Source organism: Neophocaena asiaeorientalis, unplaced genomic scaffold (genome assembly GCF_003031525.2).
Source record: "Neophocaena asiaeorientalis asiaeorientalis breed wild unplaced genomic scaffold, Neophocaena_asiaeorientalis_V1.1 scaffold325, whole genome shotgun sequence".
Lineage (NCBI taxonomy): Eukaryota > Metazoa > Chordata > Mammalia > Artiodactyla > Phocoenidae > Neophocaena > Neophocaena asiaeorientalis.
Genome location: NW_020172742.1, coordinates 1,209,303 through 1,235,319, shown reverse-complemented (window position 1 = coordinate 1,235,319; position 26,017 = coordinate 1,209,303). Strand labels below are relative to the sequence as shown.

The 26,017-nt window shown below is 50.7% G+C and overlaps 1 protein-coding gene across 2 annotated transcripts in view; it reads left to right on the top strand.

Annotated features, from left to right (window-relative positions):
* The first annotated feature begins 2,924 nt into the window (after positions 1-2,924).
* The window catches only part of OXTR (oxytocin receptor), a 104,869-nt gene continuing 81,776 nt past the window's right edge, over positions 2,925-26,017 (top strand). Inside the window, exons 1-3 of one of the 2 annotated variants that reach the window (XR_003002646.1) lie at positions 2,925-3,004; positions 3,804-4,878; positions 17,552-17,886. Coding sequence is in view for 1 of the 2 variants with exons in the window: in XM_024740663.1 (XP_024596431.1) it covers positions 3,951-4,878; positions 17,552-17,799 (1,176 nt within the window). In the remaining variant the exon portion in view is untranslated. Of the gene's footprint in view, positions 3,005-3,803; positions 4,879-17,551; positions 18,464-26,017 lie in introns of those variants that run through there. The other variant, XM_024740663.1, reaches the window with a different exon arrangement.

Genomic DNA, 26,017 nt, shown 5'->3' with positions numbered 1-26,017 from the left:
AAGATGAATAAGATGGAGGTTGATTGGATGAGAAAATATATTTTCATAGGATGGTCCTGGGGTGAGGATTGTCAACGTGAGAAAACAGCTTCAGATGTACAGGATTTAACGGTTTGCAAAGCACTCCTCACGTCAATGAAGTCTTATTTCCTCACAGCCCCATGAGGTCAGCACCCAGGGAAAGTGAGTCTCAGGGGCTCCGTGACTTGGCCACAGAGGTAAGTAGGTGGTAAAACCCAGACTCCCGCATTTACTGCTGCAAGTTCACAGCGCTTTCCAAGATTAAAACATGTTTTCCTCTCTCCACGGAACAGAGGAATGAAACGTATGTTGAGAAGCGGCCTAAAACGATGCGGGCCGGAGGAAGTACGTGAGAGTTGTAAGCTGCCGCCCTGGCCCGGCCTCATGAACCTCCCAGGCCATCCCACATGCCCTGATGTTCCTGCATCTGGACAGCATCGGTAAATGTAAGGACACCAGGGAGCAAGTTTGCTGGCAGCAAGGTTATTGCTAGGATGTGTCCTCTGTCTTCATGTCTGAGTGTGTCTCTGATGCTGTCCTGTGCTAGAAGCCCCAGTGGAGACTGAGAGATCATTGGGGCAGGAGGGGGGGTAAGGAGTGGACTAAATGCGTTTATGGCTCATTTCTACCCGGACTAAAGAGCAGGGCCACCTGGGCTTGGTTGGACCCATCTCTAAATAAATGTACCAGAGCTGGAAAATTCCAAAGACGCTAGAACTCAACATCCAGTTCCTGGAGGTAGGTGTGGGTACTGGACAGGTCATCCTCTGGGTGGGAAGATTCCTTAGGTGGCCTGGTCCACTCAAGAGTGACACTGCCCATGGGGATTTTTATTTCTTCTCTCCTTCCCTCCGTCTCTCCTTCCCTCTGTCCTTTCCTCCTGCCTTGCCTCCCCTCCATCCTTCTAGAGTTCAGTGGTCCAGGAAATCTGCTCACTGAAGGCAGCTCTCTTCCAGGAGAAAGAGGGGCAGGCTGGCCTCTGGATGCCATGTTTTCTACCCTGAATTTACCCGTCAGGAGTGCTTAGGAAAAACCCCTCCTCATCCCACATGGAGCGGGGCAGATGTGTTTTACTCGGTAGAATTAAACTGTCAGATGGCACAGATCATCAAATTCCAGAAAACCAGAGGGATGAGATCTCAGAGATAAGCTATTCTGACCAGCCCCCTCATTTTACAGATGGGGAAACTGAGGCACAGTGAGATGGTCAGGATCACTTAATCCTCACCTGAGTGGTCTGTAACTTTAACCTGTAATTTATGTGACACTACTATTATTAATACTATTAAAAACAAGACATCCGGACCAAAATGGAGTCACTTATGCTAAGCCTCAAGTCACCAAACTGGGATTTAACTTAAATATAGTTTTGGCTGTCCCAGAGATGGAATTTTAAACCAGTCAAGCAGGAATCACCTGATCAGCTCGAGTTAGGTAATCTGCTTGCTTGACCCCTGCCATCCTCTATAGGCAAAGTAACCTTGCAATAACCAGTCTGCTCTTGGCCTAGCATAACTTCCTTGTTTCCACTCCCTTCTGCCTATAAAAGTCTGTCATTTTGTACAGCTCCTCAGAGCTCCTTTATATGCGCTAGATTGGATGCTGCCTAACTCACGAATCATTGAATAAAGCCAGTAAAATCTTTAACATTTATTCAGTTGAGTTTTGTCTTTAAACAATATTATGACACAACTCTCTAGGGCAAGAAAAAGACAACTTTTGTCTCTCACCGCTTCATGATCGTGTCGAAATTCCCAGGCCTATCCTGGAATGCTCTCTCACCTAGAACCCTGGGCCCAGGATGGCAGCAGTGGTCTCTTCCCAGGATGTCTTGGCAGAGAGCTGTAATTGTGGAAACCCTGTCCTTGGCTAACTGTATTCTAGCCACAAGATTAAAAGAGGGGTAAGAGGAATGTCAGGAGGAGATGTGCATTTAATAATTTTTAAAGAGCCTTGTCCACTTCTGAATCCTCACTTTGTTTTCCTGCCTTAATTCTTGGTCACTGTAAATTACTTCAAAAAATGATTTTAGAATAGAAAAAGAGCTAGGAGTCAGAGAAGACGTCTTTAACATTACATATTCCTTTGACACTTTTTAGGATTTTAATTTTGAAGCATGGCAAAGAGGCAGAAATGGCTTTGGGCCATAGACGAGCAGAATCACTTTAAAATGAAGATAGTTTTTTTTTGGCTTGAGATCTTCCCCTAAAACTACCTGAAGAATGAACACCTCTCCCAGTGCTGATTGGAACAGAAAGTATTTCTAATTCCCTATGAATGAAAATAGGAACAAAAGTATTCCAAAGCAAGGACATAACTTGAATTCAGAGCTGAATCCATTACATCAAGCTCCGGGGAAGGGGTCGGTGGGGAAGCCCTGAAGCTGACCTGATGATTGGGAAATACCAGTTAAATGCTTTTGTAATTTCATCACTGTCAACAGGAAGACACTGCTATCCAAGCCTCCCATTTGCCTGAGAGTCAGGAGCTTCTAAACCAAGAAAGGAAGAAACCAAGCGGATTATTTACGAGCTCCTTCCCTCTTGCTGCTTGAAGCCGCTGTGCAATTAGCCTGTTTGTTACCGCGCCGGGGCAAGGCTGGGCGAGTTTACACCGCTCGGCGGGGGTCGGCAAGGCCGGCCTCCCGCGCCTCCTAGCGGATCTGTGGGGTGGTGCAGCCCGTGCCACCCGCTGCAGGAAAGCGGGCCACCGGCCGGCAGCGCCGCGCCCTGACTCCGTCTGCGCGCACAGCCTCGGCAGCGCTCTTCGCTCGCCTCCAGTCCCTATCCAGCGACCAGTCAGGCTGCGGGCGAGGGGATTCCAGCCCAGGATCCAGAGTCCGAGCCCTCAGCATCCTATCACACTGGGTACCGGCAGCAGCCACCTCAACCTGGGCCGGGAGCGCAAGCGGCTTTGGAGCTGTCAGCGGCGGTGCAACTTCCCCAGGGAGCCAACTTTAGGTTCGCCTAACGACTCGGTGCAGGTAGCTGGGTCCTGCGCACGGGTGGACGGAATGGCTGGGGCTGGTGGGGCCCCTGGGACGCGGGTGGAGGTGGTGGGGTGCTTTGCGATTCTGGTTCCTGGAGGCGCCGCCTCGCCCGGCTGTCGGGAGGCAAGACACGTGTCGAGTTCCCGAACTTTCCAGGATGCTGGGCTGGGGAGGAAAACCGCGAGAGGTGTCTAGGCCAGAGCGGTACTGGGAACAGCGTTTGGGCGTCCTGGGTAGTATTGAGCCAGGAGTGCCTCCAGGATGGACCACTGGACTGGGTTCCAAAGAAGCAACTGTTGTGGAAGTTCAGGGGTGGCTGGCTAGGCATTTTAGAAATGGGGGGTTGAAGGGGGCTGGTCCTGAGCTGGGTTTCCCAGGCAGGTGGCTATTTGGGGGGGTCTCCGGAGGGAGCAACTGGAGTAGGGTTTACTAGGAGATGTGGCTGTGCTGTGGGTTCTGGGGTGTGGGTAGCTAGTTGGGGGGATCCCTAGGGGAGGTGGCTGGCTTAGAAGTCCCAGTCCCGGAGGAAACTGATTTTAATCCTCCGTCTCCGTCTCCTTCATTGGAAGCGACTTTCTCAAGGAACTGCGGTTCCGGCATTCCCGCTCATTTCGTGTCTCAGAGGGAGGTACCTGAAACGGGGATTTCTAGGGCAGCGGCTGAGCAACCCCAGGACCGGCGGTTGTGACCCTAGTCCTAGATGATTTGGGGTTCCTGGGAAGGGGACAGCTGAGCCGCACAGGCGTCGGCAAAGAAGCGTGCGTTTTCTCACGGCCCTCGGGGTTTGTTTCAGAGGCCGATCCGTCAGATCGCTCCGCGGAGTCTCAGGGAGTGGAACCCAGGAGCCCCCAGGCACGCCCGGGCTGCGCGTCGGGCCCCGCCCCGCGCGCCACGCCTTAAAGGGCTCGAAGGCCTGGGGCGCACGGCGGCGGCCACCGTCATGGAGGGTGCGCTTGCCGCCAACTGGAGCGCCGAGGCGGTCAACGGGAGCGCGGCGCCCCCGGGGGCCGAGGGCAACCTCACCGCTGGGCCGCCACAGCGCAACGAGGCCCTGGCGCGGGTGGAGGTGGCCGTGCTGTGCCTCATCCTCTTCCTGGCGCTGAGCGGCAACGCGTGCGTGCTGCTGGCGCTGCGCACCACGCGCCGCAAGCACTCGCGCCTCTTCTTCTTCATGAAGCACCTGAGTATAGCCGACCTGGTGGTGGCGGTGTTCCAGGTGCTGCCGCAGCTGCTGTGGGACATCACCTTCCGCTTCTACGGACCCGACCTGCTATGCCGCCTCGTCAAGTACCTGCAGGTGGTGGGCATGTTCGCCTCCACCTACCTCCTGCTGCTCATGTCGCTCGACCGCTGCCTGGCCATCTGCCAGCCGCTGCGCGTGCTGCGCCGCCGCACCGACCGTCTGGCCGTGCTCGCCACATGGCTGGGCTGCCTGGTGGCCAGCGCGCCGCAGGTGCACATCTTCTCGCTGCGCGAGGTGGCCGATGGCGTCTTCGACTGCTGGGCCGTCTTCATCCAGCCCTGGGGGCCCAAGGCCTACATCACGTGGATCACGCTTGCCGTCTACATCGTGCCCGTCATCGTGCTTGCCGCCTGCTACGGCCTCATCACCTTCAAGATCTGGCAGAATTTGCGGCTCAAGACGGCGGCGGCGGCGGCAGAGGCGGCCGCGGGACCCGAGGGCGCGGCGGCGGACTGCGCGGGGCGCGGGGCTTTGGCCCGCGTCAGCAGCGTCAAGCTCATCTCCAAGGCCAAGATCCGCACGGTCAAAATGACCTTCATCATCGTGCTGGCCTTCATCGTGTGCTGGACGCCATTCTTTTTCGTGCAGATGTGGAGCGTCTGGGACGCCGAGGCGCCCAAGGAAGGTAGCGCTGGCGGGAAAGCGGGAGGAGGGCGCGCGGCGGGGCGGGGCCATGGTCCTGCTGCATCTGAACGTCCAGGGGCCGTTCTGTTCTGGGGGTCTCATGGGGGGATTTGAGTCATGGCCCCGTCGTCCGCTGGCCTAGTGATTTGGGGCGTAACTTCCCTGAGCCTTGACTTCCCTTTCTGTAAAATAGCAAAAATGAAAAAAGTACTAGCTCTCCCCAGCAGCAGGGGAATGAAATGAGGAAATGCACGGAAAATCCCTAGCACAGTCTTTGGGCTACATATTTGGTTCACTATTATGGACCAGGAAACTGAGGTTCCAGTGACTGGCCTTTTCCACCTGCTTAGCGAAGCAGGGGAGCCGAGTTTCCAACCCAGGCCCAAGCTCAAGCTCCTGCCACGTAAAGTTCACTTTACGTTGAGCTTCCACTTTAAGTTCAAGTCAACCTGAGCCCGAGGTCTGGTTTGGATCAAGAGCAGCGGGAGGTGGGCGATTGGATTCCTCCCCAGCAAGTGCTGAGAAGCTGCGGGGCGGGGCACCGTCAGGGTGCGGAGACTAGTCCTGAGCCCGTCGCCCAGTGGAGACGGCGAGCTGTGCCGCGCGGAGGTGAGTACCGCGGGGACGGCGGGCAGGCGCGGGGCTGGCGGTGCTCAGGAACAGAGATGGCGCTTCTCCTGGGGTGGGGGGCGGGGGCGGGGACGGGCAGGGAAGGGAAAGGGGACGCAGATTTTCCCATTTGACCGGGGAGGCTGGGGGATTTCGGGAGGCGGTGAACGCCCTCTCCAGATTGAAGGACTGGGAGGTCAGGGCTGAGGGTGGCCGGGAGACCGGGAGGAGAAGGTAGAATGGAAGGCTTTGTGGGGAGGGATCTTGGGGGAGCAGAGCGCCTCGGGTCCGACTTGTAGCCGTCGCTTTGCGGCTGGGACCCCCAGGCAGCTCCCGCCTTCAGCCTTCACCACGGACAATTCAGGTAGCTCATTAGCAAAGAATAGGAGGGATGATCAGTGGTGGTGAATGACTTAACCTTTTGGTTTGAGGGTAAGCACGTAACACTGCGCTGGGATGCCCGCGGCTCAAATGCTTGTAAGGAAAGACCCGAGGGGTTTGCTTTCACCCCTTCTGCCCTTGAGATAGCGCAAATGTCCCGTTTCTGGATAGAATCACTATTGCTAGCAGTAGTCTCCAGCACAGCCATTCCGTGGAAGCTGAAATCTTCCTTCATGAAGTTGGATAACTTTGCTTTGCTCTCTTCCTCAAACCACAGACTCCTTGCTTGCCCCAGCCGTCCCAGTTAGCCCAGTGTTGGCCGTAGTGGCCAGAGCAGTTATCACTCAGCATTTATTGAGCGCCTGGGGTGTGCCCGGCTGGGTGGTTTGCAGGTGAGGATTGCTGTGAAGAGTCAGCACAGCCAGCCTGGCTTTGTGGTGCTGCCCCTGGGAGCACCTTGCAGAAGGGGTTCGGCGGTCCAAAGAGGGGAAGGCACTGGCTCCAGATCACACAGCAAACGGGAGGGGACTAGAACTGGGGTTCCCTGCCCCCACCTCATCCCTGCAGCATCAGGCTTCTTCTGAAGGGCACGTGACTGGGGAGTTGGGTTGGGCAGAAGCCGGTAGTGGGTGTTTCCAGACAAGGCATCAGGCCACGCCTGTTTCCTGGGTGGGATCTGAAGAGCTGCTTGACCCAGGTCTTGAGGAGCTCAGACAGCAGCCCTTAAGGAAGTGAGACCTTTAGAGCTGCTGTTGGGGAGACTTGGCATCTAGGCCTCCCTCCAACCTTGACTCACTGAAGGGTCTTCTTCTCTCTCCTTGCGTTCATCCATTCTGCAGATAGTCTGCTTCTCTCTCTTTGCCATCCCCTCGCCTCTCCTGTTCATTTTCTCCCTGGTGACTTTTCTCCTCCCTCCCCGCTCCCTTCCGCCATGACTGCACCTGTGCTTCTCCTCACTTTCCTCCCTAGAGAATGAGTACATGGTCAACGCAGGTCATGGTCACTCAGGAAAGTTTAGATCTTTTCTACACTTGAAAAGCTTATCGAACAATTCACTTTCCTGTCTTAAAAACGAGGTACAGGAAGAGAGAGCGAGAGGGAGTTCCCAGCTAAAGTGGGGCCAGAGGCATTTTGGGTACATGTGGCCACCTGAGGATTTCAGGGGGGGTGGTTGGGGTGGGAGGGGAGACGTGCAGCGGAGACGGGCTTCTCCTCGGGCTCCAGGAGCCTCAGGTCCTGTTTCTCTTCGCTCCTTTCCTGGTTCAGGGGAAAGGGTGGTGGCACGTGAAACACCCAGGTCTTCCGGGTCCCCCTTGGCATTCTGCCTTGGCTGCTCTGAGGAGAGCACAAACGCAGAAGACAGGAGAGTCCTGATGCCGCTGCTGCCAGCACTCCCTCCCTGAGTGCTGTCAGGAGCGGGCTCCCGGCTCACCGACCACAGAGGACTTGGGCACCTGCCGCTGGCCTGGTCAAGTCGCGCCTCGGCCTCAGGGCTGCAGGGTCCGGGGATGTGGGCTGAGCCAGAAGCACGCCTTGTGCCCACTTGGCCTTAACCTGGATAATTACGAGTAGCAGGCTGGGATCAGAACAATTGTGTTTACAGTCACTTCGGAGACGTGACTCAGTCTCGAGGCTCTGGGCAAGTAGTAAGGAAGGAACAAGACAGGGACATTCGAGCTGCTTGAGCTTTTGATCAGCAAAGTGGAATTGATGCACAGCCCTCACTTCCCTGTCCAGGAGGAAGGGAATTTACCAGAACACAAACTCTCTAGATCAGGGCCCCTGGCTCTGCTCATCTCCTGGCGAGTGGAAATCCAGGGAGCCCTTGTGAACAGCGAGACGTTCTTTCCAGCAGCCCGGGGGCAGGCAGCCTCAGGGACGCAGGAGTGGGGCCTAGTTCCTGCTGTCAGCTTCATCACGAAAGCCTCTGGGCCAGCGAGCAGCTCCTTAACCCCTGACCATGGGTCGGGGCCAACAGGGCGGCTGGAGAAGTCACACGTGTCTTGGCAGCTGGCCTCGTGGCCACCACAGGACTCCAGGTCCCTCCTTCCTTAGGGTTTCCTCCCCTGCAATTCCCTCAAAATCCAGCGCGCTTTTCCCATCTCTCCCCTTGAGCACCTTCAGTCACTCCAAGTTCTGACTTTGTGGGTTTAGAGCTCACCTTGTTCCAAAAATAATTTGAGGGGGGCCCAAAGATTCGGGTGCCACAGCAAGATAAAATGGACGTGAGGAAGCTGGGAAGAACGGGGGAAAAGGTTAGAGAAATGGTAATACAATAATAGCAATTATGAAGTCTCCGTCCGGGGCAGGGGGTGAGCTGCACGTGGGGCTTCCTTTCGTAAGAGCCAACGCAAAGAGGAGGACTCTCAATTTCAGTATTTGCATTGTTCAGAGAGAAAAGCAGGGAGAGGAGAAAAAAGCAAGGGGAGGGTTGTGGTAATGTAATGAGCCCCCCTCGCCACACCCCGTTTCAGAGAAGCCACATGCTGGTAGGGCCCTGCTTTGGTGTGACTGGTGACGCTGCAGAAGGAGGGCTGGGACCAGACACCCCTGGCAGGTTTGGACAAGCCCCGGATGGAACTTTCAGGATCGAATTGCACAGCCAAAGATTTGGCACTGGCCTTTTCCCTTGAACTCGATGGAACTTGCTTTGCTGCTGGTCCCAAGGAGTCTGACCCCGGAGTGGTTCTCAGGGAGGAGATGAAGATGGATGATGGATCCATTTGGTGGAGACCGCGGGTGGGCGCTGTAGGTTCCCAGGTCCCCGTGCAGGGAAAGAGCAGGTGTTGGAGCCACGTGACTGGCCTGTGTTTGGAGCCCGCCCTCCCACTTTCTCCTGTGTGTCCTCGAGCAGGTGGTCTCCCTTCTCTGAGCTTCAGCTTCTTCCTCCTCTCTTACAATGAGGATAGCAAGTCTATTCGTGGGGCTGATACGAGGGTGACATGGTGTGACCCGTGGCACCTGGGGGGGCCATGTGGTCAATGTCACTCTTCTCTCCTCCCCCCATTCTAGTTGTTAAATGTTTTGTTTGCCTTCGTGGGATTGACTTTGAGAATCTCGGCAGGGATTTGAGCTGGAGGAACTAGACGTTTTTCTCTTGAGAGCCTGGGTGGAGGGGCCTGGGGTGGTAGCAGAGTCTGCTGGATGGTAGGCGGTGTGTCCGGGGAGGTTTAGTATGTGGAGAAGCTCGTGAAAGCCAGAGAGCTGGACTGTGAGCCTTGTCACAGCGGGGGCACCACCTGTCCTGTTCACTGGTGTGTGCCCAGTGCCCAGCACAAGGCGGGCCACCTGTCCGAGCTCAAGCGGTGCTTGTTGAACAAATGTGTAGGGTATGGGAAGAGGAAGGTGCGCGTTACGGGGCTGGGGTGGGTGTACAGAGCTGGACTCAAGAGAAAAGAAAGCTCTCTAGGCAGCGCTCTGGCCGTAGGGTTGGCTACTTGGTGAAGAAGTGAGCGCCCCAGCACTGGGAGCAATCAAGCTTCTGCCCGGGAAGGTACCAGGAGGAAGGTTGAAATGCACAGGAAGCCTAGTTTTAAGTGTTTCCCCCGTCTGTGAAACGAGCTTGCCAGCACCTCCCGGTTTTTGTGGAACTGTGGCCCCTCCGGTGTGGCTGCCCGCCCACCCTGCCTTTCCAAGGACACTGTGCCCGAGGTGTGGGTGGACCACATACCCTGGAGCGGCCTGCTGGTCAGGCGACCCGACGATAGGGCGGAGAGCAGAGCCCAAGTCCACTGTGTGGGCTGCTTTGTGCATAACTCCAGGGGGTTCCATTTAAGGAACCTGAGAATGAGAGTGGTCTGTGAGAATGGTATTCCTAGGAGCTGTGCAGTGCGCAACCTGAACAACTGGGCAAGGCAGCTTCGTCCAGTCCTGACTCTCGTGAAGCTTTCCCTGTTCCCCCCACCTGAGGGTCTCCTTCCTCCTCCAGTGCGTTCATTCTATAAGCAGTGATTCAGCGCCTCCCAAGGGTCCTGTCCACACAACCTCTGCCTCAATTTGTCCTCCTATGAGGAGGGTTGGCAAGGACCCCTCCCCAGTCCCTCCCCTGCCCTCCTGTGGCCAGCAGCTGGCACACGCATAGACGTGGGACAGTGAGGCCAAGGTTGGTCTCTGGGAGGGACGCCCCCAGCTTCTGCCGGGATGGTTCTGTCCCCGGGTGTGGCCAGGTGGAGCAGCAGCCGTCCCCCTGGGTGGCTGACTGGAACTGTCTGGGGCTGTTTGCTGGGGTTAAGAATAGGGTTTAGGTTGTGGGCCGGGTGGAGTGTGCTGGTGGCACAGGGCCTGGCATGTAGTAAGTGCTCAATCAATGCTTTAAAAACAGAGAGATTTCAAGATGTTTCAGCGTCCTGGGGTCAGTGCGTGCAGCTGAGGGGATGCAGGTTGTCGTGAGCTCAGGAGCACAGTTTCACTGAGGGGCTGCAGTCTTTGTTGAGTGATGGCAAGCCCGGGGATGCTGGGAACAAGGGCATTGTTAAGAGGTCAAGAGAAGTTAAGGCCTTGCCTGGAGGAGACAGTAGGAGGCAAGGTGGGGAGGTTCTAGCTCTGGGTTTGGAAACCCAAGGGGACCCTCGCATGAGGGACGGGCGGGAAGGAGGTGTGACCAGGCGGTCTTCCGTGTCCCAGCCCGATTCCTGGTTCCGGTGATCCTGATTCCTGGCCACTGAGGGGCACCCTCTGCCAGCACCTTCCTCCTTACTCTACTGGGAGCTGGCACCTCCCACCCTTTGCCAGATGCTGCAGTACCACGGGCCTCTGCCCTCCACGGCCCATGCCTCACACTCTAATGGTCACTCCTACTCATTTCTCTTTCTTTCTCTTTCTCTCTGCCTGACCTTGATATCTGACTGTGAACTTAATTTCCCAGAGGGAATTGCATTTGAGTCCAGTCATCTTGTTAGGGGCCCATCTCCCATTGTCAGGCAGGGAAATTGTCTTTTTGCTTTTCCAACACACTAGTGTCGGTGGCTGATTTATCAGGACTTCCTGTCTGCTAATTTCATGCTCACTTCAACTTAGTTCCTTATTGAACATTTCCCATTTTCCAGTTTCTGCTAGCAGCCAAGGACAGAGCCACAAATGAGACACAGTCCGCAACCACAGATTATTAACATGAATAATGACAGTATGAAGGGATGATGCTGTGAGAGAGGTATTCGTTTATCAAGTACTGTGAGAGCCCCCAGGAGGCATTTATTGATTCAGTCTCCCTAGGAAAAAATCGGGAAGATTTCAGAGAGGAAGCAACATTTGCAAAAGGTTTTGAAGGGTGAGTAGGAGCTGGCTGTGCAGAGAAGCAGATGCACATTCCCTGATGAGATCATTGAACAGTTACTTTATTTTCTTTCCCTGTATTGGAGGAATACTTGTCATGCTTCAGTGTGCACACAGATCACGTGGGGGAGCTTGTTAAAGCGCAGATTCTGATTCAGTAGGTCTGGGTGAGGCCCATGAGTCTGTATTTTAACAATTTCCCAGGTGATGCCTGTGCAGGGCCCCTGCAGCTGGCCTGTTGACTGCACATTGAGTAATGAGGCTTTAATGTATCATCTCTGTGACCAAAACATGTGGCTTGCCTTTACACGTGTGGCCCAAGGTGGCGGCAGGGCCCTTTCATTCTCTGAAGGGTAGAGAAGGGCTGGTTGTTCACAGGAAGCCCCAGCTCTTCTGCTTCTAGGATGTGGTTATTCCTCAGGTCTTGCCCGGTGGGCCCCACATCTCCCCAGAGCAGTGACATCACAGAAGACCATTTAAAGCTCTGTAGCCCACGAATTTAGCTCTGCTTCCTGACCTTACACATGGTGAGATCACACATCTGTGACTTTTACAATTCCAGTGTGGTAGAATGGTGGTCTCTTCAAAGAAGGTGCCATGGAATACATGTTAGTATTCAATCCTTATGTAAGTGCACATTCAAAAAACATTTTTAAAAAAGCCCTCTGTACACCACAACTCCCAAATTCTCATGTAGCTCCTAAAGGAATAAGAGATTTAGATTCCTTGTGAGGGAGACCTGCTTCAGGATCTGGGCGGCGGGGAGGAGACCTTGAACCAAGTGATTGGTTTGTGGCGTGAGAGCCTCTTAGGAAGGTGGATGAGCTTGACCGGATTCAGATGAGAGGTGTCAGCTGAGCCACCGGTCTTTGAATTGTATGTGACACGTGTTCGTTGCCTCAGGAACGGCGCAGCCGGAGAGGCCGTGTGGCCAGGTGCCCCATCAGCTGTTCTGGGCTAATTCGAGCCCAGGGTGACGCGATGGTGACGGGCGGGGGCAGTGCCGGGAAATCCGAACAGGGGACTTCTTAGGGCTTGAGTAAAGCCGGGCTGGTGGGTGGGTGACTGCTGGGGGGCACCCTGTCCTCGCATGGCCCTCGGCTGTCCACCTCCCCCGTGAGTGAGGGCGCCAGGTGGAAGTTCAGTATGGTGTCTTTGTCCCAGGGGTAAAATGCCCAGCAGGGGACGTTTGCCGTTGGCGTGTGGCCATTCCCGCTCAGTCCTCTGCTTGGCACGTAGGAGCCCCCACTTGAAGATCACCCCTAGTCCCCAGCCGTGGGCCCCCCGCCCCTCCCCGAGTTCTGCAGCTCCCTGTTGACTGGAGGGCCTGTCTGTGCTTCTCTCTTTCCCACCTGAGTTTGTAAATCCCCTGAGGTCATGTCCCCAGGTTTTCCACCCCCCCCCCACCCCCTGCCCCATGCCCTAAGCTCAGGCCAGGCAGGTGTGAGGGCCGATCCCTGGCCCGGCGCCTCCCACTCGACCTTCCTTCTCTGCCAGGACCAGAGAGAGCTTTTAGCAGGCCCTCAGGGCTCAGTCCTGGGGGACAAGTGTTCCTTTTACCGAATGGAGTGGAAGAGACGGGTGAGAACCAGCTCTCCCGGTGGAGACCCTGAAATCCCGCTCTTGCACATGGTTGCAGCCCCCGTCCCTTTTGGGTTTTTCCAAAACGGACTATCTAGAGTTCCTTTGGGGTCATGTAATCCAATCTCAGGGCTCCGGGTTTTCATTTTGTTTTGTTTCATTTTTTTTAATTTTGAAGTCGGGGAGAAGAGGGTAAAGGACAGTTTCTTGAATCAACGTTAGATTAGGAGTCCCCAACCTTGGGCGATAAAAAGTTATACACAGTTGATCATATTTCGTATCTGTAAGTAATAATACGATAACTTGAACAAACACTTTGCCGTTTACAAAGCCCTTTCACACTTTTTTTTTTTTTCAATTTTCTCCACATCCTTGAGGGCGTCACCTCCATTTCACAGATGAGGATATTAAAACTCAGACAGTAGAGGTGGCTCAGAGAAATGAGTGGGTGGGAGGGGGGTTCACACCCCACGGGTTTGCATCTGGATCCTCTGTGAGGGGCTCCCCAGTGGCCAGACCCCCCCAGGAGGTGCTGGCTGCTGACCACACCTCTCTTGGATGAGTCTGTCGATTCTGGTTTCCAGGGCCGCCTTTTATCCACACTGATGTCACCGTCGCTCTGCTTTATGGAAAATGTGGCTGGGGCCATTGTCGCCAGGAGCTTGGTAGCTCTTCAGAGCAGCTGGCACACAGGCACGGGGCGGACCTTGGTGCCCTGGTGTGCAGCAGGCACTGGACGTGGGCTGCCCGGGACAGGGTGTTACCTTCTGGCCCCAGGTGCAAGGTGGCCGAGCCAGGGTTTGTGGGAGGTCTGGGTACTTAAAAGTAAAGGCATCACCCACTTCTGCTTCTGGTGGTGTGAGGAGAAGTGAGCTCAGCTTACCCTGTGCATCTGCCCCTCCCCTTTTTGAACCCTTTCCTTCTGCTTTTTAACATCTTCTCCTACAGGCATTTAGATCAAGGATTGGCTAACTTTTTCTGTAAAAGGCCAAACAGTAAATATTTGAGGCTAGCAGGATATAAGGTTTCTGTAACAACTACTCAGCTTTGCCCTTGTAGTGCGAAAGCTGGCACTGACAATACATGAATGAATGGATGTGGCTGTGTTTCAGTAAAGCTTCATTTACAAAAACAAGCAGCAGGTGGGGTTTGGCCCGTGGGCTGTTTGCTGGCCCCTCGTCCAGACCAGGAGACATTTCTGCCAGGAAGGATGGTGATCTGATAGGAGGCAATGGGTTTCCCCTCCCGGATTTTAAAAGACCATTACGGGACTTCCCTGGTGGCACAGCGGTTAAGAATCCGCCTGCCAATGCAGGGGACACAGGCTCAATCCCTGGTCTGGGAAGATCCCACATGCCACGAAACAACTAAGCCCATGCGCCACAAGTACTGAGCCTACGCTCTAGAGCCCGCAACCCACAGCTACCGAAGCCCGCGCGCCTACAGCCCGTACTCCGCAATGAGAAGCCCCATGCACTGCAACGAAGAGTAGCCCCCGCTCGCCATGACTAGAGAAAGCCCACACGCAGCAACAAAGGCCCAACGCAGCCAAAAATAAATGAATAAAATAAAGTTATTTAAAAAAATAATAATAATATAAAAGACCATTACTGGGGAGTGGGCAGTGCTTAGCCTCCGAGGGCGCCTACATCTGTTTTAGGAAAAGAAAGTTGCTCTCTGACTCTGTCCTTGAAATCATATGATGAGGGCAATTGCCCAGTCAGCCCATGTCTCTGCTTTGGGAGTGAGGGGATTTGGTCACTGGAACCAAGCTGACTAGTATGAATGCTGACCTAGCTTTAAAAGACATCCAACTTCATTACTTTCAGGTGGGAACACAGGGTGACTTGTGTGTCCCTGGGGAAGGCAGTCTCCTTCTCCGAGCTTCACTTTCCTCATGTATAAAATGGAGATGAGACCACTTTGAAAACTGTTCCGTTCTGTGCAAGCTTGAGCCGTGATTCCCATGGTTGACATTGCTGCATTGTCATATGCCCCTTTGGAAGCAGCATCATGAAATGCCAAGGACGACGCTTTCCATCCTTTGTTCTGTTCCTCTCCTTCTTCAATTCCAGGAAGCCTTTCTAGCCACTGCAAAGGGTGATGTTATAGCCTAAAGAAGATAAAGTAAGTGCAGAAAGTAGATGAGGTGCAGTTAGTCCTTGTGCTCAGAAACCGTCAATGGCTCCCCAGTGCCTGTAGATTTAAGTTCATGCTCAGCCTGGATTCAAGGTCCTCCTCCTCAGCCTTGCTCTTTCCAGTTTCCTCTCCTGTGAACCCACCCCCGCTCCCAACTCTGGCAGCCCCTGAATGCTGTTGGGCAGTCTCACCTTTGTACCTTTATTTCTGCAGCATCCTTCCTTTGAAATGTCCACCATAGCCTGTGTTTTATTCCCAAATAGCTTGAAATTCCACTGCTGGGAACCCACGTCTTTGGTTGGTTAGGATATTGCCACATTTTAAAAAAGTCCAAATGTGCCCTTAGCATTTGGCAACTTGATACGAGCAGGTTCAGCTTAGAGGGTCATCCTTCCCCGAGAGCCAGGCCAGGCCGGTCATTCGTGTCTGTGGCCACCAGGTGGGGATAGAGGTGCTGGCCGTGGTCCTAACTCCTCCCATCCAGGCTGGCCACTTGGAGGTGGAAAAACTCGGGTGGGGCTGCTCAGGAATTCATTAACTGTTTACTTTTTTGTGGTTACTATTTCTGTAGGTTGTTTATAAAAAATAGGATAAATAAGTTAAAAGATCCAAATGTCGAGAGTGAGACGAGTAACTTTCATGAATAGCTAAGATAATGCCTTGTAACTCTATTCAGCGAGGTAAAACATGCTGCCTTTCTGTTCAAGTGAGAACTGCATCCCCGACACGTCCTTCTACCCATTTCACAGCTCTGTACGCCTGTGTTCTTCCCTTGTGTCTGGCACTTTACTTCTCAATGCCTTTAAAAAAAATTTTTTTTTAATCTTTTTACCGCGCCGTGAGGCATGTGGGATCTTATCCCCCGACCGGGGCTCGAATCCGCGCCCCCTGCGCTGGAAGCACGGAGTCTTAACCACTGGACCACAAGGGAAGTCCCTCGATGCCTTTTTAAAATTTGACTTTTATGTGTTTATTTTGTCTCTTTCATTTTATATGTTTAATTATAATTTTGAGATATTTTTAGACTTTGTGATATTTCACCAGGTTTCTAAACTTAAATTTATCCTTTTTTACACATGGAAATCAAATATTTTTTTCCATTCTCTTTCATAGAATTCAACAGTACTGGCTTCCCCCCACCCCACCCTTCACTTATCTTTACTATTTTAGTCTAAGGATTAGATTTACTTTCTAACCCTTTGCTTTCTAAACATTTTCGTTTGCAGGACTTGTGGACTTTGCATGTTGTAGCTTTCTTTTGTTCCAGCAGGTGCACCAGGTAATTAGAGCAGATGATGTTCTCAAACTTGGGTGTGTGTCAGAATCCCCTGGAGGACTGTTTATAGCAGATCATTGAGCCTCACCCCCAGGAGTCTGATCCACTAGATCTAGGGTGGGGCCTGAGAATTTACACTTCTGTCAAGTTCCCAGGTGAGCTGGGGACCCCACTTTGAGAACCACTGAATTCCTCTTAAACAATCACCCTCCCCCTTTGGTGCTTGGAGACGTGGCTGACAGACATCTCTGTGCTCTGTCTGCATCCACAGTGGCGTCTAGATCTTGCAACTCCAGCTGGCCTGTGAGAAATTCTTTCCTGGATTGAGCTCTTGAATTCTGGAGTTCTTCCTTGGAAACTTGTTGCAGAAAATATCGGACTAGTGGATTTTCCAAGCCTTCTTGCAGTTACCGTTACTCGTAAGGGTGTGGCCGTGAACAGCATTCTTGGGAACACCATTTTCCGTGTGGGTTTCTGGGGGGGGTGCCTGTGTCCTCTTCTGCCGCTGGGAGTGTGTACATTTGTCAGATTAAGACCGTTGAAGGAAACCCAGGCTCCCCACCCCACCCCCTACTTGGAGGTACTTAGGATTAGGAATTTTTCTTCCTCCCTGAAGCTTAAATTTGTGACAAGCAATGTCTTGAAGTTGATTTCTGATCATTAATTTTACCTGAAATTCAGTAAATCCTCAGTGCAATAGCTTCTGCACAGTGCCTCCCATAACTTTAGTGTCCCCTTCTCCTGCACAAGTCTTATTTGTCGGCTGAAGCAGTGCTCTTAGGCGTATCTTCACAGAAACGCTTTCAGTGTTCTCAGCTGTAAGGGCAGCACACGCCTCCTTGTCACTGCGCCTTTGCCCGTGCCGTTCCTTCTGCCCGAAGCGCCCTTCCTCCCTTCTCTGCTTGGGAACCTCCTAAGCATCCTTCAGGTAGCAGGTGCTCTTTCACCCTCGCAGTGTTCCCGGGAGATCTGGGGACTCTTGTTATCCCCATTTAAAGGTTAGGCAACAGCAGTTTCTTGGGGAGTTAAAGTATTTGTTGCTGGCGGGGCTAGAATACAAACTAGGTCCAGCAGCCTCTGCCCCTGAGCTCTTGGATACTCTGAGTGGGAGGCAGTCGATACTCGCGGGGTGAGTGATGAATGGACGGGCAGGCGGCCGTGCCGATGGAAGCCCGTGGTGGGTAACCTTTGCTTGGGAGAAAGGACAGGGAATGTTCCAGGGCTGGGCTAAGCTGGGGGAGGCGTGGGGTCTAGGCTGAGTGCACACCCTGAGCGTGGATGTGGAAGGCAGGCAGACTTGGTCTCTTTAGTTCTCCGTCTTGTGACTGGCCTGTGGCCTCTGTTCTCAGGAGGTGATGCTTCCTGCCCCAGCAGTGATGCCCTGTTCTCCTTTCTCCCCACCCTCCCCACCCTGCAGCCTCGGCTTTCATAATTGCCATGCTGCTGGCCAGCCTCAACAGCTGCTGCAACCCCTGGATCTACATGCTCTTCACGGGCCACCTCTTCCACGAACTCATGCAGCGCTTCCTCTGCTGCTCGTCCAGCTGCCTGAAGGGCCGCCGGCCCAGGGAGACAAGCGTCAGCAAAAAGAGCAACTCGTCAACCTTTGTCCTGAGCCCGGACAGCTCCAGCCAGAGGGGCTGCTCGCAGCCATCCACGGTGTGACCAGCAGGGCCAGGACCACCCCTCTTGGCTTGCATTGTACAACAGGGACAGTCTGGCCATTGGTGGTCGTGTACGTGTGTGTATAAGGTACCTTTCAGTTTGTGCCCCTCCGCACCTTGTGGGGGCTCGAGCGGGGTGGGGAAGTGGTCTCCATGGGGGAAGGTGATAGGGTGACTCAGCCATCAGCCGAGCCCCGGATCTACCCTGGGCTCCCACGGGTACTCCTGCTGCCCTGACCCCACTGTTGCATCTGGCTGCTGGATGGGTTGTGGTTTTATTTTGTTTTGTTTCCCCTGGACCTGTAATTTCACTCCAGTATCTTTTTACTCCTTTATCTTGGGGTCTTGTGAAAGGTAGTAAGTATAGGATTGTTGACCAGATGTGTGCGGAAGCCTAGTGTTCTGAGCTTGGGATGAGAAATGGGACCTCGATGGTAATGGTGCTGATACCCTCCTGGCCTCAGAGTGCTTCTGCCTTTGAGTGGACTGGTGCTAGCGTCCTTGAGCACCAGCTTGTCAGATGGTGGCCCTAGAGCAGGAGATTCTCTTAGGAGACTGTCTGGCACAGGCAGCCAATTAAAACTTGGGTTAAAAATGTTTAAGAAGCTAATACTTTAGAAGCAGTTGGGAAAGAAAAGGAAATAAAAGACATCCAGATTGGAAAAGAAGTAAAACTCCTTACAGATGATGTGATTTTGTATATAGAAAATTCTAAGGAATTCATGCACACACATGCACACACAAACGCATTGGAACTAATACATGAATTCAAGGTTGTGGAATACAAGGTCAATACAAAAATCAAGTGTATTTCTTTACACTGGCGATGAACAGTATGAAAATGAAATTAAGAAATAATTTCATTTATAATAGTATCAGAAAGAAAAGGAATAAATTTAATGAGAGAAGTGCAGGACTTACATCCTGAAAACTACAAAATATTGTTGAAAGAAACAGAAGACTTAAATAAATGGAAAGACATCCTGTGTTCATGGCTCAGAGACTTAAATATTGTTAAGATAACAGTACTCTCCAAGTTGATCTTACAGATTCAGTGTAATCCCTATCAAAATCCTCGCTGGCTTCTTTGCACAAATTGCTGAGATGATCCTAAAATTCACATGGAAATTGCACAAATAATAGAATAGCCAAATAAACCTTGAAAAACAGGGTCAGAGTTGATGGATTCACCCTTCCTGGTTCAAAACTTATTACAAAGCTACAGTAATCAAAAGAATGTGATATAGACAAAAAGACAGATATATAGACCAATGTAATGGAATAGAGAGTTCAGATATAAACCCTTATGTTTATGGCCAATAGATTTTTGACAAGTGTGACAAGAGAATTAAATTGGGGAGATTGTCTTTTCGATAAATGGCGCCTGGACAGCTGGATATCCACATGTAAAAGAATGCGGTTGAACCTCTACCTCATACTATATACAAAAATTAACTCAAAATGCATCAACCTAAATGTAAGAGCTAAAACTATAAAAGTCTTAGAAGACAACATAGGGCTAAATATTTGTGACCTTGGGTTAGGCCATGGTTTCTTAGATAATGACACCCAAAACAGAAGTCAAAGGAAGAATAGATAAATTGGACCTCATCAAAATGGGGCACAAAACTTTTGTGTTTCATAGGGCGCTATCGAGAAAGTGATGACAGCTCATAGAATGGAAGAAAATATTTGGAAGCCATATACTTGTATCTAGAATACATCAAGAACTCTTACGATTTAAGAACGAAAAGCCAAATAACCCAGTTTAAAAAATGGGCAACATATTTGAATAAACAAGTGAATAGACACATTTTCGTATCTCTCCAAAGAAGAGATATAAGTGGCCCATAAGCACGTGAGAAGGTGCTCAGTATTATTACTCACGAGGGAAATGCAAATCAAAATCACAGTGAAATGGCACTGCACACCCACTAAGATGGCTCTAATCATGGGCAATGACAGGTGCTGGCGAGGATGGAGAGAAACTGGAGCTCTCCTCCATCGCTCGTGGGAAGGTACAATGGTGCGGCCAATTTGGAAAATAGTTTGGCAGTTCCTGAAAAAGTTAAACATAGAATTACCGTAGGAGCCAGAAATACTACTCCTAGGTATTTACTCAAGAGAAACGGAAGCATATATGCACACAAAAACTTGTCCACAAATGTTTATAGCAGTATAATTCATAATAGCCAAAAATGGAAATAACCCAAATACCTACCAGCCGATGAATGGATAAATAGACGTAGTATATCTATGCAATGGCACGTTATTGAACTATGGAAAGAAAGGAAGTACTGACACAGGCTCCAACATGGATGAACCTTGAAAACATCATGCTAAGTGAAAGAAGCCTTGCGAAAAGCCACACACTCCATGATTCTGTTTATATGAAATGCCCGGAATAGGCAAAATTACCAAGACAAATTATACAACCGTGGTTGCCAGGGGCTGGAGGCTGGGGTGGGTGGGGCGTGACTGCTGAGCGCCATATGGGCTTTCTTTGTGGTGATGAAAATTTTCTTTGGTTAGTGACGTGCACGATTTTGAGAATATGCTAAAAGCCACTGAATTAAATACTTAAAATACATCCAGATTGGAAAAGAAGTAAAACTCCTTACAGATGATGTGATTTTGTATATAGAAAATTCTAAGGAATTCATGCACACACATGCACACACAAACGCATTGGAACTAATACATGAATTCAAGGTTGTGGAATACAAGGTCAATACAAAAATCAAGTGTATTTCTTTACACTGGCGATGAACAGTATGAAAATGAAATTAAGAAATAATTTCATTTATAATAGTATCAGAAAGAAAAGGAATAAATTTAATGAGAGAAGTGCAGGACTTACATCCTGAAAACTACAAAATATTGTTGAAAGAAACAGAAGACTTAAATAAATGGAAAGACATCCTGTGTTCATGGCTCAGAGACTTAAATATTGTTAAGATAACAGTACTCTCCAAGTTGATCTTACAGATTCAGTGTAATCCCTATCAAAATCCTCGCTGGCTTCTTTGCACAAATTGCTGAGATGATCCTAAAATTCACATGGAAATTGCACAAATAATAGAATAGCCAAATAAACCTTGAAAAACAGGGTCAGAGTTGATGGATTCACCCTTCCTGGTTCAAAACTTATTACAAAGCTACAGTAATCAAAAGAATGTGATATAGACAAAAAGACAGATATATAGACCAATGTAATGGAATAGAGAGTTCAGATATAAACCCTTATGTTTATGGCCAATAGATTTTTGACAAGTGTGACAAGAGAATTAAATTGGGGAGATTGTCTTTTCGATAAATGGCGCCTGGACAGCTGGATATCCACATGTAAAAGAATGCGGTTGAACCTCTACCTCATACTATATACAAAAATTAACTCAAAATGCATCAACCTAAATGTAAGAGCTAAAACTATAAAAGTCTTAGAAGACAACATAGGGCTAAATATTTGTGACCTTGGGTTAGGCCATGGTTTCTTAGATAATGACACCCAAAACAGAAGTCAAAGGAAGAATAGATAAATTGGACCTCATCAAAATGGGGCACAAAACTTTTGTGTTTCATAGGGCGCTATCGAGAAAGTGATGACAGCTCATAGAATGGAAGAAAATATTTGGAAGCCATATACTTGTATCTAGAATACATCAAGAACTCTTACGATTTAAGAACGAAAAGCCAAATAACCCAGTTTAAAAAATGGGCAACATATTTGAATAAACAAGTGAATAGACACATTTTCGTATCTCTCCAAAGAAGAGATATAAGTGGCCCATAAGCACGTGAGAAGGTGCTCAGTATTATTACTCACGAGGGAAATGCAAATCAAAATCACAGTGAAATGGCACTGCACACCCACTAAGATGGCTCTAATCATGGGCAATGACAGGTGCTGGCGAGGATGGAGAGAAACTGGAGCTCTCCTCCATCGCTCGTGGGAAGGTACAATGGTGCGGCCAATTTGGAAAATAGTTTGGCAGTTCCTGAAAAAGTTAAACATAGAATTACCGTAGGAGCCAGAAATACTACTCCTAGGTATTTACTCAAGAGAAACGGAAGCATATATGCACACAAAAACTTGTCCACAAATGTTTATAGCAGTATAATTCATAATAGCCAAAAATGGAAATAACCCAAATACCTACCAGCCGATGAATGGATAAATAGACGTAGTATATCTATGCAATGGCACGTTATTGAACTATGGAAAGAAAGGAAGTACTGACACAGGCTCCAACATGGATGAACCTTGAAAACATCATGCTAAGTGAAAGAAGCCTTGCGAAAAGCCACACACTCCATGATTCTGTTTATATGAAATGCCCGGAATAGGCAAAATTACCAAGACAAATTATACAACCGTGGTTGCCAGGGGCTGGAGGCTGGGGTGGGTGGGGCGTGACTGCTGAGCGCCATATGGGCTTTCTTTGTGGTGATGAAAATTTTCTTTGGTTAGTGACGTGCACGATTTTGAGAATATGCTAAAAGCCACTGAATTAAATACTTAAAACAATGTTGACGAGCTGAATTCAGAGGCAACCAGCTTGAAGGATGCATTTCTTGGAATCTCTTACCTCCCAGAACTTTTGTTTCTCACTGACTCACCGTTTCAGAAGAATCCATGGTTTTCTTACTCAGTTTTCCTGCGAGACATGGTGTTTCTGGTTTCAGCAAAAGTACCAGCAGTGATAATACCCGGTAAACGTGTCGTCAGATGTCCTCTCAGCCTTGAGGTACAACACGACCGTGTCCAAGAAACACCTTTAGTCGTTAAATACAGGCCGTTATAGATCAGAGGTTTTCCGACTGGGACTGGCCAGCTCAGTGGCACTCTGGGGCACTTTTTTTATTTGCACATATATATTTTTGGACTCACTGTGACACAGCAAGAGCACTTCCCAAAGCCCCAGATCTCCACACACGCTTTCCTCTTCTCCCTCCACACTGCATTGTATACACATGTGCACATACGCGCACAGTAGAACGAGCTAGCAGGGTCTGGATGTTCAGGGAGAAGAGAGGCGTGCCCTGAAATGCCAGTGTTCGAAACCCCAGCATTTAGGACAAGATCTTCAGTATAACTGGAGACTGAGGACGATGTCATCTTTGAACCCGGAGGCAGTGCAGTGTTGCTGTGACGGGCGCTTAGTGTCAACACCAGCCAGTCCTGGCTCTTTGGGAAGCTAACAGGGTGCTGGTTTGGGGTTCCGTGCCCACATCCAGGGCACTGGGCACCCTGGGTGCAAGTGCAGCAGTGGTGGGGTCTGTTGGCATTTGAGCCTCTCTACTCACCAGCCAGAGACGCCCCATTCTCTGCTGTTCCCAGGGAAGTTGCCATCCTAGCAGCCGCCAGAGGCCACTGGGGATCAAGGAGACAGCCACTCAATAGATTTTTCTGACCACGGGCACAACCTTGCTGAGAACCCAGGAGTTGCAAGGTTCTTGGGCACCAGAACCAACTGGGACACCTTCCTCATTCTTCTCCCGTGAAAGCTCTGGTTGGGACCTTGGCTCTCATTATGGCAAAGGAGTCTTTTGTAGCCAGTCAGTGACATTTGATTCCAGCAGTGCCGCTGGCTACACGCCCATCCACTCTCTGTCTCGTGCTGGAGAGTATTTTCACAATCGCTTGCTCCTTCCCCAACCGAAGTCTGGAAGAAGGAGAGTAGGGGTCCAGGACGCTGCTTGGGGCTTGGTCGTTTCTGTCCTCCTCTGGACCCCACTCCTAAGGTCCTCCAGCCACCTTTGCCCACCGTTTCAGGCCTGTTTACAAACCTAACACATGCCTGGAGGTGCCAATAAATTGGAGCGTGCAGATTTTCTTCCGGAATGTTTCATTGTTCTGATGTTGAAAGGTGAAATGCGAACAGTTGAGGACTCATAGCCTTATTTCTTTAGGCCCTGAAAAAAAGTCTGTCACACCATTTGGTCTCCCTTGGGGGATGGGTCTATGGGTTATGACTGCAGGAAGCTGCCTTTTAAGAAGATCCTGGTTTCAAAGTGCTCGACTTTTTGTGTTTAATTGCGACGAAATGCCCCTAAATGCAAAATGTGAATTCCTCGATTTTGTTCTAGTTGGTGACTTTCTGTGGCACCTGCTGTCTGTGCTCATTGGTGATTGATGTGCCCGATTATGAGATGCCTGCTTCATTAGCTCCTTTATAGAAGGTGCACTTAATAAACATATTTTTTTCCATAGATTGCTTTTGCCTTCTTTCTTTAACCTGAGAACAGTGACCACATCTGGTGGCTTACAGACTTGAATTTCTTTGCCGGCTTCCCTTGAATCACCATAAATCTGTCTGATATGACACAGGTACATCTGAGCTGTGGCAGGTAGGGGGTGAGGGCAGGAGGGGACCTGGTCCCAATCTCTTGGGTCACAGGTATTCTGATTTATCAGAGTTCTGTCGGAAGATGCGCTAAGAGCCAGGAACAAACCTCTTGTACGGTGTAGCCACACCCACCGTGTGCCACTGTCTAACTCCGGACGTAATGGGCTAGATTGTCACCTTGAAGGGACCCTAAGGCATATTTCTTCCAGTGGGATATGGGGGCCACCTGCAGAATCACAAGTGGTTTTGTGTTTGTTCCTGGGCTCCACTACTGAATCACAACCTGCGTCTTAAACAAGAGTCCCTGATGAGCCGGACGTCGCGTATGAGAGAGCAGAATGCCACCCCCTCATCTGGCCCTTTTTCATCACGCCCCCAGCGTGCTGTCCTGCCAGCTACTTCTCGGGGCCGGAGGTCCCCAGAAGGAACAACGCCTCAGACATACATGCATCTGGATGTGTGTCCTTTCTCCAGCCCCATGAGCTTCACGGGGGATGAAGCACCTGCCGTAGCCTGGCCCTCAGAGAAGGAGAGCCAGCTTGAAAAATAGGCGTCAGGGTCAAGTCAGGTCACAGCAAATGCGGCGATGGTCAAAAGTCCGCGTAGGGCTTCCCTGGTGGTGCAGTGGTTGAGAGTCCGCCTGCCGATGTTGGGGACACCGTGCCCCGGTCCGGGAGGATCCCACCTGCCGCGGAGCGGCTGCGCCCGTGAGCCATGGCCGCTGAGCCTGCACGTCCGGAGCCTGTGCTCCGCAACAGGAGAGGCCACAGCAGTGAGAGGCCCGCGTACCACAAACAAAACAAAACAAAACAAAAGTCTAAGTAACCCAAGATTCCAAGTCTGAAACGGATGGCCTAACAATGTGAGAGACGTTTGATGGGGAGGCCCTTTGCAAGGGAGTAAGCGATGTTGGCTTTAAACCTGTTAGCGGGAGGAGCCTGGGCTCTGAGTCCACTTGAGAACATGAAGAGCCCCAGGTAGAGCAGAGAGCAGTGGGCTGGAACCACAGCACGAATGTGGCTAGCTGTGTACCTTTTGGCAAGTCTGCTGACCTCTCTGGGCGGTGACTTCCTTGTTTGCAAAAAGTGAGGGATGATGATGAAGTGTTCAGGAGGAAAATATACCAATTTCTGCAGCTTATTTAAAAATGCCTAAAGAAAGGTGAGATTGGTGGTTGATAGATGGATGGCGATGCAACAAAGGAGGAGCAGGGAACTGAATCGTAGAGCCTAGATGGCAGGTAGATAGGTGTTCACAGCAAACCTTTTCAACATTCCTCGGTGTTTGAAAATGTCATACGAAGATACTCGAAAAAACGAAAATGGGTAAAAAGAGCTAAAATGGACATTAGAGATCATTTCATGCATGATTAAACTAAGGCCAGAGAAGGCAACTAGGAGGAGAGGCAGAACCAAGGCTGCCTGTGCCCTGTCTCTGGTTCATGTACCGTTCCCTCTACCTCATTGCCCCAGGACCCTTGGGCGCATGGCCGGCTTCCAGTGAGGTGATGCCTCTGAAAACAGGCCAAGTGTTTTGGAACCTGAATTTTATGAGACTTAAATGGGTGTTGCATGAAAAAAAAAGGGTCATATAGGGTTGGGGGCTATTGGCCTAAACAGCTTTCTTTTCTGCGGGACTTGTCAGAGCCTTTAATGTACTAATGTCTATTGGAAAATCTCTAAGAGAAATATGGAGCATTTTCCAAACAAATTTAAGCGCAAAAGCCACCCCCCTCCTTTTCTGAGGACTTAGTTCTGGAAACACCCTTGGGAAGAGCGTCCCTAAAGAATGTAAGATTTCTGGGGGTTTTGTTGTTGTTTTGTTGCTGCTGAGTGTAGGTGGGCAGGAGGTGGGACATAACCTTTCCAT